At 39.4% G+C, this 17705-nt stretch overlaps 2 protein-coding genes across 4 annotated transcripts in view; one reads left to right on the forward strand and one right to left on the reverse strand.

Annotated features, from left to right (window-relative positions):
* LOC139952181 (microcephalin-like) overlaps nucleotides 1-17705 on the reverse strand; it is a 172598-nt gene that overhangs the window by 62816 nt on the left and 92077 nt on the right. For 2 of the 3 annotated variants that reach the window (XM_071951212.1, XM_071951213.1), the window contains exon 7: nucleotides 3259-3377. The gene's annotated coding sequence lies outside the window, so the exon portion shown is untranslated. Of the gene's footprint in view, nucleotides 1-3258; nucleotides 3378-13125; nucleotides 13143-17705 lie in introns of those variants that run through there. The other variant, XM_071951214.1, reaches the window with a different exon arrangement.
* Nucleotides 6037-17433, forward strand: LOC139952182 (transcription factor Sox-9-B-like). The gene is made up of 2 exons (XM_071951215.1): nucleotides 6037-6465; nucleotides 13633-17433. The coding sequence occupies exons 1-2, from the start codon at nucleotides 6147-6149 to the stop codon at nucleotides 14706-14708; spliced, it is 1395 nt and encodes a 464-aa protein (XP_071807316.1). The 5' UTR covers nucleotides 6037-6146; the 3' UTR covers nucleotides 14709-17433.

The following is a 17705-nucleotide window of genomic DNA, read 5'->3' on the forward strand; positions in this document are numbered from 1 at the left end:
TCGATTGTGTTGGGCTACCTGTCATATTCAACAGAGAAGTGATACTTTGCAATGCAAGGGCTCAGCAGGTGAAATATTCGCATACGAGTTGATCATTGTTGACAAAAATAAAGAACAGAAAATAAAATAAAACACAATTGAGCGTAATGCTTCGAAGATCAACACCGCATTCTAGTACTACTGTTTGTACTTGACGGTTTGCTTCAACCATGGAAGTTAAAGCCCCTTTCACACAAAAGCAATTTAGCAAGGGTCGCTTGCTAAATTGTAGCATGGTTGTTAAATTTTACAAAATGTACCTTGTGTGAAAGGACAATAATTCGTTCGACTGTCCAAGTTTTCTTGCAAAATCTTGTCAAACGTTGCTACAGTTTACAACCATGTTTAAACTAGGTAAGGGACCCCAGTTAAATTGCCGTCATGTGAATAGCACTGAATAGAACAATCAATCATTTTTAATTTTAGTTAGTTCTTTGTAACAGGCCTGCTGCATGCTTCATTTCTGAAAGGGCAAGGGCACCAAGGTGGTTTCTTCTTGGTAAAGGGCACACTTTGAGGAAATCGTAAATTTCTACTACTGGGGCATTTCAAGATCACCAAGGCAATGAGCAGGGGGCATGGAGGCAATCGCCTTCGTTGCCTCCATGAAGTATCAGGCCTGAAATCCACATTCTACCGAGAGGTGTTTGTTGTTCTGTTTAAACTTGGCACATTTTTGTGCAATCTACAACAATCGTGTTTGGAATGACAAGTAACAATGCGTTTGTACAGTTGACATAACAATGATGTTTATCTGTTCTTAAAAAAAAGAAACGTCAACAGTTTCGACAACAACCACCAAATACTCGATCACCAATGACTTGTTATTAATGAGTCACAATAAAGTTCCATACCGTAAACAGCTTAAATGCATTTTTTTAACACAATTCGAAAGTCCGAAAACTCGATTTTATGATCTGTTTTCAACCATAGCTTTTTATACCCCAGTCAGCTGGGCCCTCTTAGCAACAACGACAAACAAGTTGTGCTCTCAAGTTGCGGTTTGGAGCCAGGGTTGTTTACAACCTCCCCCAAACCACAGCACACAGTTATATTGATGCGGTACTTAGAATTGACTGTGACTGACAGGGTGTAAAGAGATCGTAACTGACAGTTAGCTGGGGTGGTGGTGGAAAGGGGGGGGGGGGCAGGAAAACACGAAGTTCTAGCTGTGTGTATATCGGCTGGTTCTAGCTGTGTGTAAATCGGTTGGGGCTCAATAGATGATCCGTTTTTAATCTCTTTAGTCATCTAATCTGGTAGCATAAGCCGTTAGTTAACCAGGAAATGACGGCACAAGGTGTGTGTGACGTTACCTCATCTTATTAGACCATGGAGGTAGAAGACCAAAGAGCAAGGACCAGACTAAGTTTGTTTACTACGGTAGCGAATCTTTTGAGGACGAGAATTAACCACGAGTAATTCCCTTGCTTCCAAGATATAGCTCCATGCTTCCAAGTAAGACATATCCCCAATTTCAAAGAACCTGCAAACACAAAAACCTTGCTAAGGACAAAATAATCTTGCTTAGCAAACTAAGCTTACTAGCCAGAATACCATACATATACCATTGCTGCGACTGGTATCCCATTAAATTCTGGCTTAGGAAAGACATTCGCCAAGCAGTATTTTCTGCTAATCAGCTTTATGAAATTGGGCACAGGTAGCAAAGGGGGGGGGGGGACTTTGGCACAAATTCATCGTTTGCATGACATCCTACAAATACCAAAGGGAAATATTTGTAAAATGCAATTCTTCATCTTGTAAAATTTTCTCGACGTGCGTGTCAAGTTGTTTACTTCATGCCTTTGTAAAAGGTCGCTTTACTTTATGATAATTATTTCAATGCAGTCTCTAAAAAAACCTTTTATACGTAGGCGCCGCAAACAGTGTTTCATTGCTTTTATTTTCTGCATTTATACCATAGGTCCTTTTGGTTGATAAGCAGTTCGCAACAGCTAATTATTTTTGTCAGCTTTTATTTTAAATCATACTTAGTCATACCTCGTCAACCTTAATGATTTACTGTATGAACTGATGAGCACAACTGAGAGCCTTGTCGCAAATAATAACAGAACTTTTAGACTTTTGTGCTTAATCAGATTAGCATTCATCCTCTTCTTAATCTAACACGGATACACTATCCGGGTACCCTTAAATTATAGACAGACGATTCACCTTAATCTCATGTATAATCCATTCCTATTGTTGTGAGGCTTATTAAGAGGCCATGGATTTATGTGTTATCCGGTGTTCACAAAGTCTCCAAATAAACACAAATGGAGTACAATTGTGATGATAATGCCCCCGTTGTTGCAGAATCAATTAAGATGTCTGAACCGAGATTAAAGAACCCTATGTATTCTTCAATTATTAATGTCCCATCTGCAACACAAAGGTATTATGTTAACGTATCGTGCTCTTAGAAACGAGTGCCATCACCAGGACTCGAACCCACACTCTGCTGATCCAGAAACACATCTCGACCACGACATGCATATCAAGATTCAATGATACCTGTTCATTACACGGATGCAGTTATTTCCTAACTGGTTAAATATGTACTTTCAAGACTATAAAAAGACATAAAGTATCATGGCCAGGACTCGAACCCACACTCTGCTGATCAGAAACACAAGATCTCGACCACGACACGCATATCAAGATTCATTGATTATTGTTCATAACACGGATGCAGTTATTTCAAAACTAGTTGAATAAGTACTTTCAAAACTAAACAAAGGACATCAAGTGTCATGGCCAGGACTCGAACCCACACTCTGCTGATCAGAAACACATTAAAAGATACTAGCTACGACACGCATATAAAGATCCATTAACTATTGTTCATTACACGGTTGCAACAACTTCTAGAATTGGTTAAAACAATGTGCTTTCAAAATTAAACAAAGGCGATAAAATTAGTGTCATTACCAGGACTCGAACCCACACTCTGCTGATCAGAAACACTGGCCAGACCACGAAATGCATATATAACTAATCATTACCAATTGTTCATTACACGGTTCCAGTCATTACTATAAATGGTGAAAACAATATGTACTGTTCAAAACTAAACAGAGGAGATGAGTGTCATGACCAGGACTCGAACCCACACTCTGCTGATCAGAAACACAAGGACTAGACCACGACACACATACAAAGATTCATCAACTACTTTTTCATTACACGGTTGCAGTCATTTGGTTAAAAACTTACCATTCTCTTGATCTTGTTTAGTATCCTTCTTTATACTATCACTTTCTTTGGGAGCACCGCAATGGGTCCAGACTAAAAATGTTGGGGCCAGGGTGGCTGAAAACACCATGGGGTCCGACCTGTCAAAAGAAAAAAGTACACAAAAAAATAATTATTAAATTTTAAGTTCCGGATGTTTGGAAATTCAACTTCCCTTCACAGTCCTCAGAACCCACACCCCTTTAATTTTTTTGTTGGGGCAAGTGTCAGTGTGGACGGGAAAAGGTACACGAAATGAAAGATTTATGGTGTCCTGGATTGGATTTGTGTTTAGGTTATGGGATGATGGACATTAGGTGCTGTAATTTCAATCTAATTAGCGTGCGATGTGGGAATACTTAACAAATTCAATCTGTCCTCAGATTCTAACCAGAAAGGTGAAATTAATTCTTGACAGATTAGCCTAAAATGTATATAGCATAGGGCGAAACCCCACTACGATGCCAGCTGTTGAGTTTTGTCATCCTTATTCATAATTATTGTGACTGGTTTCCCCAAGTTAACCAAATTATTTTGGAAGTGGGTCGGAATTCTTTATTAGATAATTACTTATTTTCAGGAAAAAATATCAACAGTTATTTTAAAAGTTGTTTAGTTCTCTAATTATCTCCAGTGGGGCTCATTAAGGATTTTTTTGGAAACCGTAAACATGTTGCCATCGTAAATCATCAAAATCTTGTCAACTCTATGGGACTCAAAACCTTTAGAGACCTTTAAAACCATGGGAGGTCACTTTTTGGTAATTACTCAAAAAATGATTGACTTTAAAAAACGTATTCGGTGAAAGCCACTGGACACTTTCGGTAAACAGTGTTGTCCAAAGGCCCACACTTTGTATCGGTCATCGGAGTCGGGAGAAAATAACGGGAAAACCCACCCTTGTTTCCGCACGTTTCGCCGTGTCATGACATGTGTTTAAAATAAATCCGTAATTCTCGATATTGAGAACTGATAATGTTTTTTATGTTTTCTCAAAAAGTAAAGTATTTCATGGAATAATATTTCACCATTACCTTCTGTAAACCCTGTAAGTTATCTGTAAATCTGTGATTTGTTTTTTCCTGTTCCGAAAGTGGAACTGTGGACACCTTTTGGTGATTGTCACAGACCGGTATTCTCACTTGGTATATCCTAACATATGCACCAAATAACAAATCTGTGAAAATTTGGATTCGATTGGTCATCAAAGTTGCAAGAGAATAATTAAAGAAAAATCACCCTTGTTGCACAAATTTGCCTAAAAAATATTAAAAGACTTCAGGGAGGCCTGAAGCCTTTTAAAGCCATTATACACTTTCGGAACAGAAAACCCCCCAAAAAGTTCATAGATTTACAAATAACTTACAGGGTTTACAGAAGGTAATGGTAAAAGACTTCTCTTGAAATATTATTCCATGAAATGCTTTACTTTTTGAGAAAACATTAAAACAATATCAATTCTGGTGTCGAGAATTACGGATTTATTTTAAACACATTTAAACACGGCGAAACGTGCGGAAACAAGGGTGGGTTTTCCCGTTATTTTCTCCCGACTCCGATGACCAGTTGAGCCTGAATTTTCACAAGTTTGTTATTTTATATATAAGTTGTGATACACGAAGTGTGGGCCTTTGGACAATACTGTTTACCGAAAGTGTCCAATTGCTTTAATACTTGACTAAGAAATAACCTCTTTCTCAAAAACTACGTTGCTTCAGAAAGACCTGTTTCTCGCAATGTTTGATACTATCAACAGCTCTCCATTGCTCGTTACCAAGTAAGTTGTCATGCGAAAATTTTTGTTTGAGTAATTACTAATAGTGTCAAGATAAAGATCAATCGAATCCACACTAAACTTCTTCCTACATTCCAAAGTATTCCGGGTTTCAAGAGCAGGCAAATTGCACCCACTCAAAATTCCAAAACACTTCAACTGGAATCTCTTTCAAGAAGGGATTCGTGCAATCATCAAATTCTGTTTCAGAAAAAAAAATCCAAATTAAAATTATGATTTACGATTCAAAACCACCCAAACTCAATTAGAGATTATCATTACGTGGCGTTACCGCAAAACTTTGATCGTAATTCCACCATGCAAAGTTTCAAATAAGTTACCAAAACTAAATCCGGTAATCTACTGGAATATAGTAATGTGCTGCGAAGTTTAATTGCTTTGGATGGAGTAACAATCAAGATTGTTCATTGTTTGATTCTTCACGGCAAACTTGATTGGAAAAACCCTTATATCTCGCCTCTTGAGTCTTAGTACGTGCCTAGCGCCAAGGTTTTGCGAGTAAAAACCTGGAAGAGGTTTTTTAACACCAGCTTGCGATCCATTGCATAGGTATCAATCCCTTGATAATCAATCATGCCTTCAGCTCTCTATACAACTCAAAATAATCTCAAGGTCATAAACAACACGCACTCCGTTTCGATTTTGTTATTACGCCATAATTGGTGTCCTGTCAGATGCTGGTATCAACATCTAACGTTCACGCGCACGGGGACAACAACCGGTAAGAGTTGAACGATAGAGGGCGGGCGACTGAGCCACTACTCTCCCGCGTGAGAGTTGACTTTAAGCTCCTCCCATGGGAGGAGCTTAGCGAGCGCTGCATACAGGTTAAGCATAGCAACAGTCATCTCCTCAATGCTGATTGGTTTGCCGTGTCCATCGCCGGGGCCCATGATTTAACGTGGTTTAATATCTCAATGAGCCACAGCTGTTGACCAGCTGATCGGGTCCACAAAAAGGGGCACCCCATTTATTTCATCAACACAAACTTTTGAGATCTCAGTGTGGCAACACACTGACAAGAACAACAGCATCTTCACTGAAAATCAGAGTTATTTTATAGAAAACTTCCACCATGAAAACCGTTTCGGAAATGCTACAGCAGGACTTAAATCTCTCGAGGAATAATTTAATGATCCGTGGAGGGGGTTTGAACACCGCGGCTCTCCTGGCGGAACCCGGGACTGCCTCGCTGCTCCACGGCTGCAAGTGGCTGGAGGAGATGAAGGAGAAGAATACATGCACAGAGGGTGCTAGTAACGGCAGAGGAGGCAAGAGGGAGACGAGGATAAGACGGCCCATGAATGCCTTCATGGTGTGGGCCAAAGATGAGAGAAAGAGGCTCGCTGACCAGAACCCAGATCTTCACAATGCTGACCTCAGTAAAATGCTTGGTGAGTAGAGTAGTCTGACAAAAATACACCACGTAAAACATGCAACTTTTTTCCTCGGATAAAAAAAAATAAAAATGTACAAAACCATTGGAAATTTGGAATTTTGGAATTTCCTCTTTTTTGGTGAAGTTACAGTTAAGTTACGTGCCGTCACAATGCCTGAAAACACACAGCAGCTAAACTCGACATCACTTCTTGTATCACATCACGTCAAACTTGCTCAGCGTTGACCGTCTTGAAATTGTGAGAAAAACAAAACAAACCCTTGAAAACAGGTGGCAAGTTGAGCTACACATCCAGTGAACAACTTCCAGTATTACGCGTAAAGACAAACACACCACTGACTTGTGGTAGCTTAAAAAACAAAACCATTAAAATTGCCTTTCCAACCAGCAGTTTTTATTCACTTTGATTATTGTAACCGTTTGAAATAACCGCACAGAATTATCGCACTGCGCTTACTTACCCTTCCTCCTTGCTTGCACACATTCAATACTTGCACACATTCAATACAACCATAATATCATACAATACTTAAAAAACAGAAAGACAGTGTACTTCAAATTCACTACACACACGCACCGCGGGGTCTACCCCGTTCATAACACCGTGATTCGTGCATTAGCTCACCGCGTTGTGTCAAGGCCATTGGGCCCCAAGCCCGTAGCTGTTCGTGTAAATCATATGACAGCTCCGCTACTCAAGTTTCAGTAAACACTGCTCCAAACGAGGGACCCACGTGAAAAATAATTTTATAAGATTTGGATACTTAAGTGACGGTCACAACAAAATTCACTGGTATATTTTTACTCTGTACTGTATTGTACTGTACTTCATCAACATTTCGTAAAATTCTAAAGACAACTTTAACCATGTTAATTGCTTTCATGTGCGCAATGATCTTGATGGAACAGCGCCATACAAATTTTAATTGTTATGTTATGTTTGAGTGTACGAAATTTGTAAAATGTGCCCAAGGTTTTATGGGATTTCGTCTGTCACAAAGTGGTTGATGGTGGTATGCATTTAGAAAAACCATATATCATCAGTTTTTACTTCTGATGCATTTTTCACAATTGTTGGGTTAACCGACGGTATTTTACCACAGTATCCCATGCAATGGTAAATGGTTTAACATATACCTTAAAATACCTGTACACAAATTGTATTCTTTGAATTTGTATTGCGTTCGTATACACGATCATCAGATCCGTTTAGTACTTATGATTATTATAGCTCCATGGTTTGACACAACGGATAACGAATCTTCAAACGGCACTTCGACATTGCACTACAACAGCAATGAACCCCAATCCCTGAACTGCCACTCAAAACCCCCCAAGTCATAACCCGTTTATCGAACCCCTTAAGATGCTTCTCTTTTACCCCGTGACACATGGGATCAAACCCGGTCACTGTGGTACATAATACCATATTTTTATGTAACGTGTACATGGTTCACTGTACGTACATGTTCATGTTCTGACAGTTTCACTGAGCTTGAATTAAAGAGCATAGGAATGTTTCTTTGGCAAACTGTCAAGTTGATAACATTTTGAAAAATAACATGGGGTATTCAGTACAAAGCATCCCGTTAAATAAATAATACTCTGTAAAACATTAATGTTTGGTTCTATTTGCTTGGCTTATACAGAGAGTAAACAAAATTGTGTGTGTTTGTGCCTGGTGCACGAATACACACAATATATTGTACACACATACGGCCAACCAGCCAGATACATGACATTTTTAATTCTGCACACGTTTACTATAGATGGGTTTTAATTGTCAATGCATTGTCGGCACCTAAACTGCACACAGATGCTGACATATGGAACCACAATCCCCTTCAGTATGGTTAAAATGAGGCAAAAACCTGCGCCAAAACGGGTGTTTAAAACCCATCTCAATATTCCATTTGATGCATGAAGAACGCAACATGTAATGTATGTAACGTACTGTACACACTCTATCAACATTTAACGCATAGTGGCTGTGTTAATATTGAAACCAGCTTTCCATGCCATATGTTAGTGTATTGTGGGGTTTGTGGTTGGTGAAAATGACTGTTTCCGCGCAATTGATTGAACCCCGAACTGTGAGCAATTCATTCATGTGACAGCATTATAATAACATTAACAGTATATAGTATGTGCAGTAACAAGGGCTCTGTATGCTATATTTTTTTATGTTGAAGGGTACAGTGAACGCAAACTGATGGCACGGGTAGTGAAATAAAATGTGCAGCATTTGACGCATTATTTATGTGCACTGCATTTATAATGACGTATCACTTGATTGTGTACGTGCACACATGAACATCAGTTGAAATCTACACAAGACTGTTTAAGGGGGATTGAAAATGACATTCATGGTTAGTTCAATCATGGAGGAATGATTAAATCACTATTGTGTCATGCAATGTAGCTCTATAATACCCCAGGAAAATTCATATCTAATATAGGAAAACAAATTTCATTCTTCACTCTGTTAGTTTCTACTCCTGGATGTGGGGAAGCAAGTAAACATGAGTTTAAAATCACACGTTGTTTTAGCTTTGACTGGCTAAAGTGTTCAAATGTTTCTATTGGATTTATTCAAGAAGCTATTTTTTGTGGACTTAATGGTATAGAGGTAGGGTGAATCCGTTTCTAACTAAAGGGTTATTGTGTAAATGGATTTTGCAAGTAATATTTTCTAGTCTTAAATTGATGAAAAGGTTTGTGAGCTCTATGAACTTTTTCCCTCTTATGCTCAACTCATTACAACACATGTACGTCCTTGTCACTCGGGATGATCCCAGCATTAGTCATTACTAGTCGAGCTGGAATCTACCGAAATACGTAGAGTCATTCTTGCCTTATTCCCAGAGCCTCCACAGTGAAATTTGAAACAGATGTTAGTGTGCACAACGTGAAACAACAAATCCTTTAGTATCTTCTTTTTTACACACTCTGTTAGTTGTTATGATGATACGTCACTTATTATATCTCGATAAAAAGGATCAGAAGGTCTAGGGGCCTTGGGACCCGTGTCCTCTTTATGCAAGTCCTGGTGGAACAGAGAATTTAAAATCATGGCGTGTTGTTTAGAAGTACGTTTGTTTCCCTTCACTGTTTTGAAAACTGGTCTGCCCATGTATCGTATTACAACAAGATATTAAAGTAAAATCAAAACACCCGTGCTGTTTAGCAGAAAATAATGCTTGACGAATTTCTTTGCTAAGCAAACATTGAGTGGGGCACCATACACAACAATGTAAACTTGATGTAATTTTAGCTGGTAACCTGTTTCTGTTAGTCAATACTTTCTTTTGCTTAGTTTTTGTGCTTACTGGCTTTATGAAATTGGGCCTGGTATGCATGGAGTGACTGTGACAAAAACTGATGAACAATGTCCTCGCGCAAGTACAGGTGTTTATAGTGTATGAGATTTATGTGTGATTCCAACCAGTAGTGTTGTGATACCTGGAGAAAAAAAAACCCGATTGCTTTGCAAAAATGAATTACACGAGTTGTCCTTGGACGCAGGCCGGTGCAATAATTAAAATGCATTTTGCAATACTAGCTATCTGGCCTTGCGAGCATGCAATGGCGATTGCATAAAAATTACGTAATAATAATAATGGATATTCGCTGAAGTGCGGGGGCTTTTGGTGAAAAAGGAAATAATAAGGTTATTATTGCAAGGATGGCTGGGAAAGTGATGAATAATACAAATTACACCAGGAGATTACCAGTTGATTCTGACTTATTTGAAAGGCTATGAATACTGAAGGATTTCCCTGGTGCCCTTTCAGCTTGGAATCGTAAGATATAAAGAGGAATTATTATTAACAAGTTTTGATGTTTTGATGTTGTTGTTTTGTTATACGTTGCGTAAACATCCACTGTTGAGCTTGGCTTAAAAAAATAGCAGTTATAAATCTGTAAGGGTTTTGGTGTTACAGAAAGGAATTGCAGAGCTGTTTCTGTCATAAAAATTAAACTAAAACTTGTTGTATTCTCACCATGCCTTTTGTATCTAAAACACAATAAGTCTTTTGTGTTCGCTGAAACTAGGGAAGATCAGCGCATGCGCTAGTTGAGATTTAACTTGATAGGTTCATTTGATTGGACAAGGGTCCTCGTTTCGCAATGCTCAGCTGACCCTGTGACCCCCAGCGTACGGGGTATACGGGCTTCTCTCTCTACTGCTGACGTCATTGGATTGGGGTTGCCCTGTCTGTTATCTGTGGACTCCGCCCCCAAGGTCACGTGCTAAGTTTTTGATCGAGGCACCTCTTGAACCCTTCTATTATATTCCAGAGCTTAGGTTTTAAAAAGAGGTTGCCGTCAAGCGTGTGTCAGGTAAACAGGTATTCAGGGACCCACTGTAAATGCTGGAAATACAAGTTTTGTTTCTGGATTCGTGACAGTAAAAAAAGTGAAGGCACCTTTTTGTTTTGATGTGGCTATTTGTTCTTTTGAGGGTTTTGTTTTGTTTCTTTGTTTTTTAGAGAAATAAAATAAGTGAAGGCGACTTGTTTGTGTAAAAAAAAGGCAGATATTGGCAAAATGTTTTAGGTAAACTATAGTAGCAAATGCATTCAGCTACCTGCTGTACATGCAGAAAATAAAAGTTTCGTTTCTTGTGAAATTATGAGAGCTAAACAAAAAGTGCTAACACCTTTTTCTCCATAAAAAACCCTCACAAAATTGACAGATGGGGATATTTGTTCCTTTGAGGTTTTTGAAGCGTGGCCTTTAAATCTAAAACACATTACTTTGCAGGCTTGCTATGATGTAATCTCGTTGGTGGGAAACTAAAAACCGGTTTATTGTGTAAAGCGGTTGGTCACGGCCCGTCTAGCTCTCTTGCGGTTGTTATTTTTTTAAGAGGGGGACTGTTCTGTGGTCTCTTGTGAACTTTAATCCTCCCATCTCATTTGCATACAGTGGCAACTTTACTGGGGATGTTGTGTTGGAAGAAAAGAGAGTGAGAAAGAATCCGGTGTTTACAGTTATAGCGGGATTTTTATTGGAGTGAAAAACGAAAAACATGCGGACCGCAGCGTATTAAGGGAGTGCGGTCAAGCTTATAGCGATAATTGTCAGCTGGCCAAGCAACTGGGAGTTGCCCTGGGAGTTGCCCTGGCGTACCTGGGGATATGATTTCCATACAGCTCGGTTGAGCAATAACAAGGCTTTTGGTGTGTAGGTCTTTTTTCTTCTTTTAGAGTGACCATTGTGAATTTACTTTGTCAACAAAGTGGGTGCTGGATGCTGGATGGGATAAGTCCCCAGCAAGTTTAAAGTTAACCATACACTGGTGTTATTATAATTTCAACTATTGTTAGAGGAAAAGTGTTTTTTGATAATCAAAAACTTAACAAGTGACCAGCCGGGTTTCTATTTGTTTTGTTGAAATCGTATTTCTCTCTTGAAACGTACATGACTTGTAAACGTAAACATGTTTAATGGATAGAAATTAGGGCTTCTGGAAATGTACGTGATCACCCTTGTTTACTTAAGATTTCGCAATTCCAAAACAAGCACAGAAGGACAAACTTTTGGGGAGTTTATCACATACTATCAGTGAAACAACTGCACCGTGCAGTTCATATATAACGGCTTTTAACTAAACTATAGTGAAGACTAAAAATTATACAAACAAGCTTTGGAGTGACGTTAAAAGCAACACTCCCCTGCCTTAAAAACATAAATAAAACATTAACCAACAAACAGCAAACACCCTCCCCAAACACCCAAACAACAACAAAAACAAACAAGCAAACAAACAATTTAAAATCCTCAAAATAAACAAACAATCAAACAAACAAACAAACAACACTTTAATTGTATTAGGTAAAGGCTTAGTCGTGTACATTTTGCTCTGGCTGCACTAGAGACAAGACCAGCTGAAACACTCCCAAAACATTGACAGTGAACCACCATTTCTCCATCACCCAATAAACGCCAGGGTTATTTACAACTCCTTTAAAACCATAAACGAGTTCCCTATTGATGTGCGAAAGTATGACTAATAGCCTCGTGACCTCGACGCCAGCTGATCGAACCCACTCGCCTCGAGATGTTGAAAGGGGAAGTCCTTTTGACGTGCGTGGGGGGACGAGGTTTCCCAGAAGGCCGACTGGTATAGGATTCCAGTCACACAACATAATCTAGTAATTTCCAAACTAACGGAAAACACCACGCATCCATCTGTTATCTCTGTGTTACTTCTCTTAAATGCATGGACGCTATTGGTAATTACTCAACATAATTGTTAGCATACAAATTTACTTCGGACGCAACGAGCAATAAAGAGCTGTATCAATTATTTTGAGAAACAGCTCCCTCTGAAGTAACGTAGTTTTTGAGAAAGAGGTAATTTTTCACTCGAATAATAAAATACTTCAGCTGAAGCCTTGTATTATGCAGCTGAAAGCACACAAATGAATGCAATTAGAGTGTTTTTTCTTCTTCCATTATTCTGCTTCAAATTCGATGACCAATTGAGCCAAAATTTTCACAGGATTGTTATTTTATGCATGTTGAGATACACCAATCAAGTTAGAATACTGGTCTTTGACAATAACCAAACGTGTCCCGTGCCTTTAAGCGAGTCAGCCATTAGGAATTGGTGGAAGTCTACGTGGTACATGTTATCTTATCTTACCATGGCCTTGCACAAGTTGACCTGACAAAAAGAAGTCGCCGCCAAACGATGTTGTAAAATTTGACTAATTGCCCCTCGAACAAATCGCTTGCACACGTCTTCCATAAAAACACGATGACCATGTCCAACCCTTTGCGTGATAAAGTTTTGTATAAACAGTTGAAGGTCCGACTTTTAATGATAAACAGAATAGCTGGGTCCAAGCTGCGCTGTATTGGAGTAATCGCTGTTTCCGAACTTTTTTCGACACCGGATCTGTTTTTGACATGGTTTTTGACAAATTGTAGCATGATTGTGTGGTTATGTTTTACCAAGGTGTTCCCTTGAAGACTATTAAATACTAAGTTCTATTGGAGACGTTAATAGATAGCAAGTACCTGTAGTGGTTGTGCAAACATGCAGAGTGTAAAACAGAGTCTGGGTGCCTGACTATCAAAGAGAGAGAGGAAAATAGAAAATTTCAAAACTTAAAACTTTATTTGCTTTCATTGTTTCTCGTTTCTGCAGGTAAATCATGGCGCAGCCTAACCCTGATGGAGAAACGTCCCTTCATAGACGAAGCCGAGAGACTGAGAGTCAAACACATGGCCGATCATCCTGACTACAAGTACCGACCCAGACGTCGCAAGGGTCCAAAGAGAACCATGAAGAGAAACGCCGTCTCTGCTGCAGGCTCCACGCCCACTTCCACCAGTCCAGGCTCCCCGCTCTCAGCTCCAGCTACCCCCATCTCAATGGCAGCGAGCTCGCCAGAGCACACGGGTACAAGCAACCTGCAGACCCCAGACGTCACTCCCCGCACTTCCCCAACCCCCATGGACAATGTCAATGCCGGGCCCGATATCAAGTTCAAAATTCATCCCATCAACACCATCGACTTGAGCTACACCGTCTCCAGCTACTCCGAGCCCCTGGCTGCCATGGGTCTTCCAACTCCCGAAATGTCCCCCTTGGAGATGATGGAGGACAACGTCTTCACCTTCCCCAACCCCGGACTTGAGAGAACGGGAGTGGTCTCCCAGCTGCAGCCGTATGCCACCAGTGCTCAGAGTCCTCCAACACCCATGGTAGAGCCAGAGAGAGGGTGTTACTTCAGCCCAATCAAGACCGAGCCTGTTGCCCACGGAGAGGATAATTTGAACATGTCCGCTAGTGCTACCCTCAGCAGCCTTCGCGCCCTGGTAAATGCTCCTCCACAGACGTGTAACAGTAACGCACCAATGACTGAGCTAATCTCACAGGCATTGACGCAGGCTCAGCAACAGCAACTGCAACAGTTGCAGCAGCAGCAGCAACAGCAGGAGCAGCTGCAACAGCAGATGAACACCATCTCAAACCACCAGACAAGAACCCAAACGACCGACAGTTTCCCCCAACCCCAGTACGCCAGCAGCAACGACGACCTGAATGGAAACGGACTGCCCCAAGAGTACATGGCAACCCTGACAGGCCTGATGCAACTCAGTGATGCAGAGTTACTCTTTGAGCTCAACAGGGATGACATGGACATGTACCTGGAGGCTCCCATCGTACCAGACACGAGTAACTACGGCTCAGACATCATGACGAACTGTCTCATGTAAAAAGCCAACTCAGTTGATGGCCTTCTCTAAGACTGACATTTTTTCGAAAAGTCTTGAAAAGGGGTTTGGTTTAGAAGCTGGTTCTTCAAAACCACTAACTTCTTAGGAACAATGACTTGAGTGCTGGGTACATGAGTGACAACAACTCATTTCTTGTACTAGATGTGCATAACAGATGTAGTATGGAGCCATACATCTCGGCTCAGATGGCGTGTCATCCAAAATGGTGAAGAGTTCACAATAAAAGAAGTTGATGGGTGGGTGTAAAATGTTTCTCACGTTTTGGTTGAAAAAGTGAGAAATTGTTGAGCTTTAAGTATACGCTTCATCAGTGGGAATTGCAAAACATCGACTGATGTATTAAAGTAAATATGATAACCATGCATTTTCCAGTTATATTATTGTGTATTTTAGTTCCACTCTTTGTAAAGTAATGCAAAACGCAGTAGGTGCAAACGTTTACCATAGAGTATATACAAAACAAATTAAGTTACATTTTTGTTTCTCCCTTCTCATTTTCTGTGTTGTGTCTGTAGGCAAGTGCTTTGGTAGAATGTGCAATCTTGGAGGGGTCACGTGCTATTGACGTCAGTCCATTTTTAAAAGCATCTTAGCATGCGCATGTGTGAAACAGTTTTCACCATTTATGCAAATAAGCAAATTGGACGCAATTGCCCGGGGCCCACTTCAATGGATTTATGCTGCAACAACAAAATGTAGACATAGACTTTTTGAAAGAATTATGATAATCTTTTTTTTAAATGAGTTTAAAATTTCAGGTTATGCACATAATTATGTTTTGTTCTTAATGACCAGTTCACGATTACGTAACATTAATTTTTGATACAATTTTGTTCATTATATGCATACATTAATACGCCCCACTGCTTATTTAATTATTGGTTTGCCATTTATGTTACTAAATACTTCTCGTCGGACTTTAGACTCTGAAATTTGTTTACGGAGATGTCAGCAGTATTACGATTAAATAAAATCTTTATCTGATTATTTCATTTGTGTAGGAGATAAATATTGCGCAAGACTGTTTTAATCAAACAACAAAAACGGGCATTAGCATTGGTTGATACGGTTTAACAACGATCTCAAAGACCCCATTTATGGTGTTATTTAAAAGTCAGTTAGATGGAAATCTTGACACTGGAATGTGTGACCGTTAGCGGCCATTTTGTTTTTCGAGATTCCACGCAAAATTGACGTAACGACAGCGAGGCTGGATGAGGAAAGAGCCCCTTTTTATAGAAGTGAATGATATTTTGTTGTGGAGGAGAAAGAATCTATTTATTCAAAGTACAGAATGGAATAATATGACAAAGTTGTAAAATTGAGGTTAGCAATACAAATAGTCGGGCCCTTTTACGCATATCAATGAGTTATACATTATAGAACATAGAGAACTAGACCAAGATGGCGACGTCTTTTTATACAACTTGCACATGTATGAGCCTCGAGTAAAACGACATAAGTGTAAAGAGCACTTCATTTGTATTGGAGATACTGTCTTGACATGTCAAGATTAAAATTCCACATCTTCCTACATCGCCAGGATTTCTCATCCGTGTAAAAAGCGTTCAAGTCCCAGGAGGCCACTTGTACAACTTCAAAGGGAAGCAATCGGTTTCTAGAGCCTAGAAGACATAGTCAAGTCTCATTTCTCCTAACAAAATGACAGACGATATATAGCTTGAATATATCGCTAGGACCAGGGGTGTTTTCTTTCGACCGTGGCTCCTTACGGCTGATACTTGATATTATAACTAAACCCGTGCCTTAAAGATTTTTCCATCAACTACCCGCAATGATTCACACCTTTGGGAAATGCCACTTACGCTTTTTGGCGCCAAGATCTTCTCTCATAAATATTCATATCCTCCTCTCCCTCCCAATACAAGACTCTGATTGGTTGAACAGTTTCGTGGTGCTGGTCTTTATTGGATGGCACTCCACTCGTAATGCGCACAGTTGAATTGCGCATACTTAAGAGGAGTGACTTTTTAAAAGGTGCTGAGGCTTGTTCAATCAGAGCTTGTTTAAATTTGGGCGGGAAAATGTAGACAAAATTGGAAATTGAAATCACTGTAACTTCCCGAAAAATGTCTTCCGATTATAGTATACAGTATTAATGTTAATAATATACTTTGGTGTGGTTGTGTGTGCGTTACTAACATGGTTTTAAAGCAGTGTAAGTTAAAAGGTCTTTGTAACAATGTAAAAGGAGATTTTGTTCTGTCTTTACAACCGACTATCTGTATGAGAAATGAATAGTTTGAAAACAAGTTAAGGCAGAAAAAAAAACATTGTGAAGAAACTTATCAAAAAAAATGAGTTAAGTTATTTGATACGAAAAGAACAATCGGTTGATTTCTTGGGGTCTTAATGTCAAGTGACATTTTGTGTTTTTCTTTTTAAAGTTCCATGCAATTATTTGAGGTTCGATTGTAAGAAAATGTCGGCGCTGGATCGCCGTCAAGTTTTGGCTGAAAATGTAAAAGAAAAAAAAGGAAGTTAAAAAGGGTAGTAGGCCTACATTAAGATAATTTAATCGTTCACTTAAAATAATATGTCTTAACTGTAGTCTGTGCGTTGTTTTAAGGAGATGACTGTAGATAAAAAAAGCGAACAAAGATTCAATTTTCTGATTATCCTTCTGACACCAAGATTTTTCTATGAATTTGAGGTAAAAATAAAACAACCTTTTACAAACAGATATGTTGTGAGTTCAAATATTTGATTTTTACTTTAATTTTGCTTTTGGTATTGTCCGTTATAAAATCGATTTAGACATCCTGATGCATGCAGCGTTCTTCACTAACACTGTTACTAAATGTCTACAAGTAATGATTCGGATACATATTCCCAACGTTACTAGAGCCAAACAAGAAGAAAAAAAAATCAGTTTCAGATGTGGGAGGAAATAAAACCCAGAGAATTAATTCCTAAGGAAAAACCCACGCAGTCACGTAGGTACTGAAAACCCAA

Source organism: Asterias amurensis, chromosome 20, assembly GCF_032118995.1.
Source record: "Asterias amurensis chromosome 20, ASM3211899v1".
In the NCBI taxonomy this organism is placed as follows: domain Eukaryota; kingdom Metazoa; phylum Echinodermata; class Asteroidea; order Forcipulatida; family Asteriidae; genus Asterias; species Asterias amurensis.

Coding starts and splice junctions, on each gene's coding strand:
- LOC139952182 (XM_071951215.1), top strand. CDS start 6,147: ATGAAAACCGTTTCGGAAATGCTACAGCAGGACTTAAATCTCTCGAGG. Junction 6,466..13,632: donor TGACCTCAGTAAAATGCTTG/GTGAGTAGAGTA, acceptor TCGTTTCTGCAG/GTAAATCATGGCGCAGCCTA.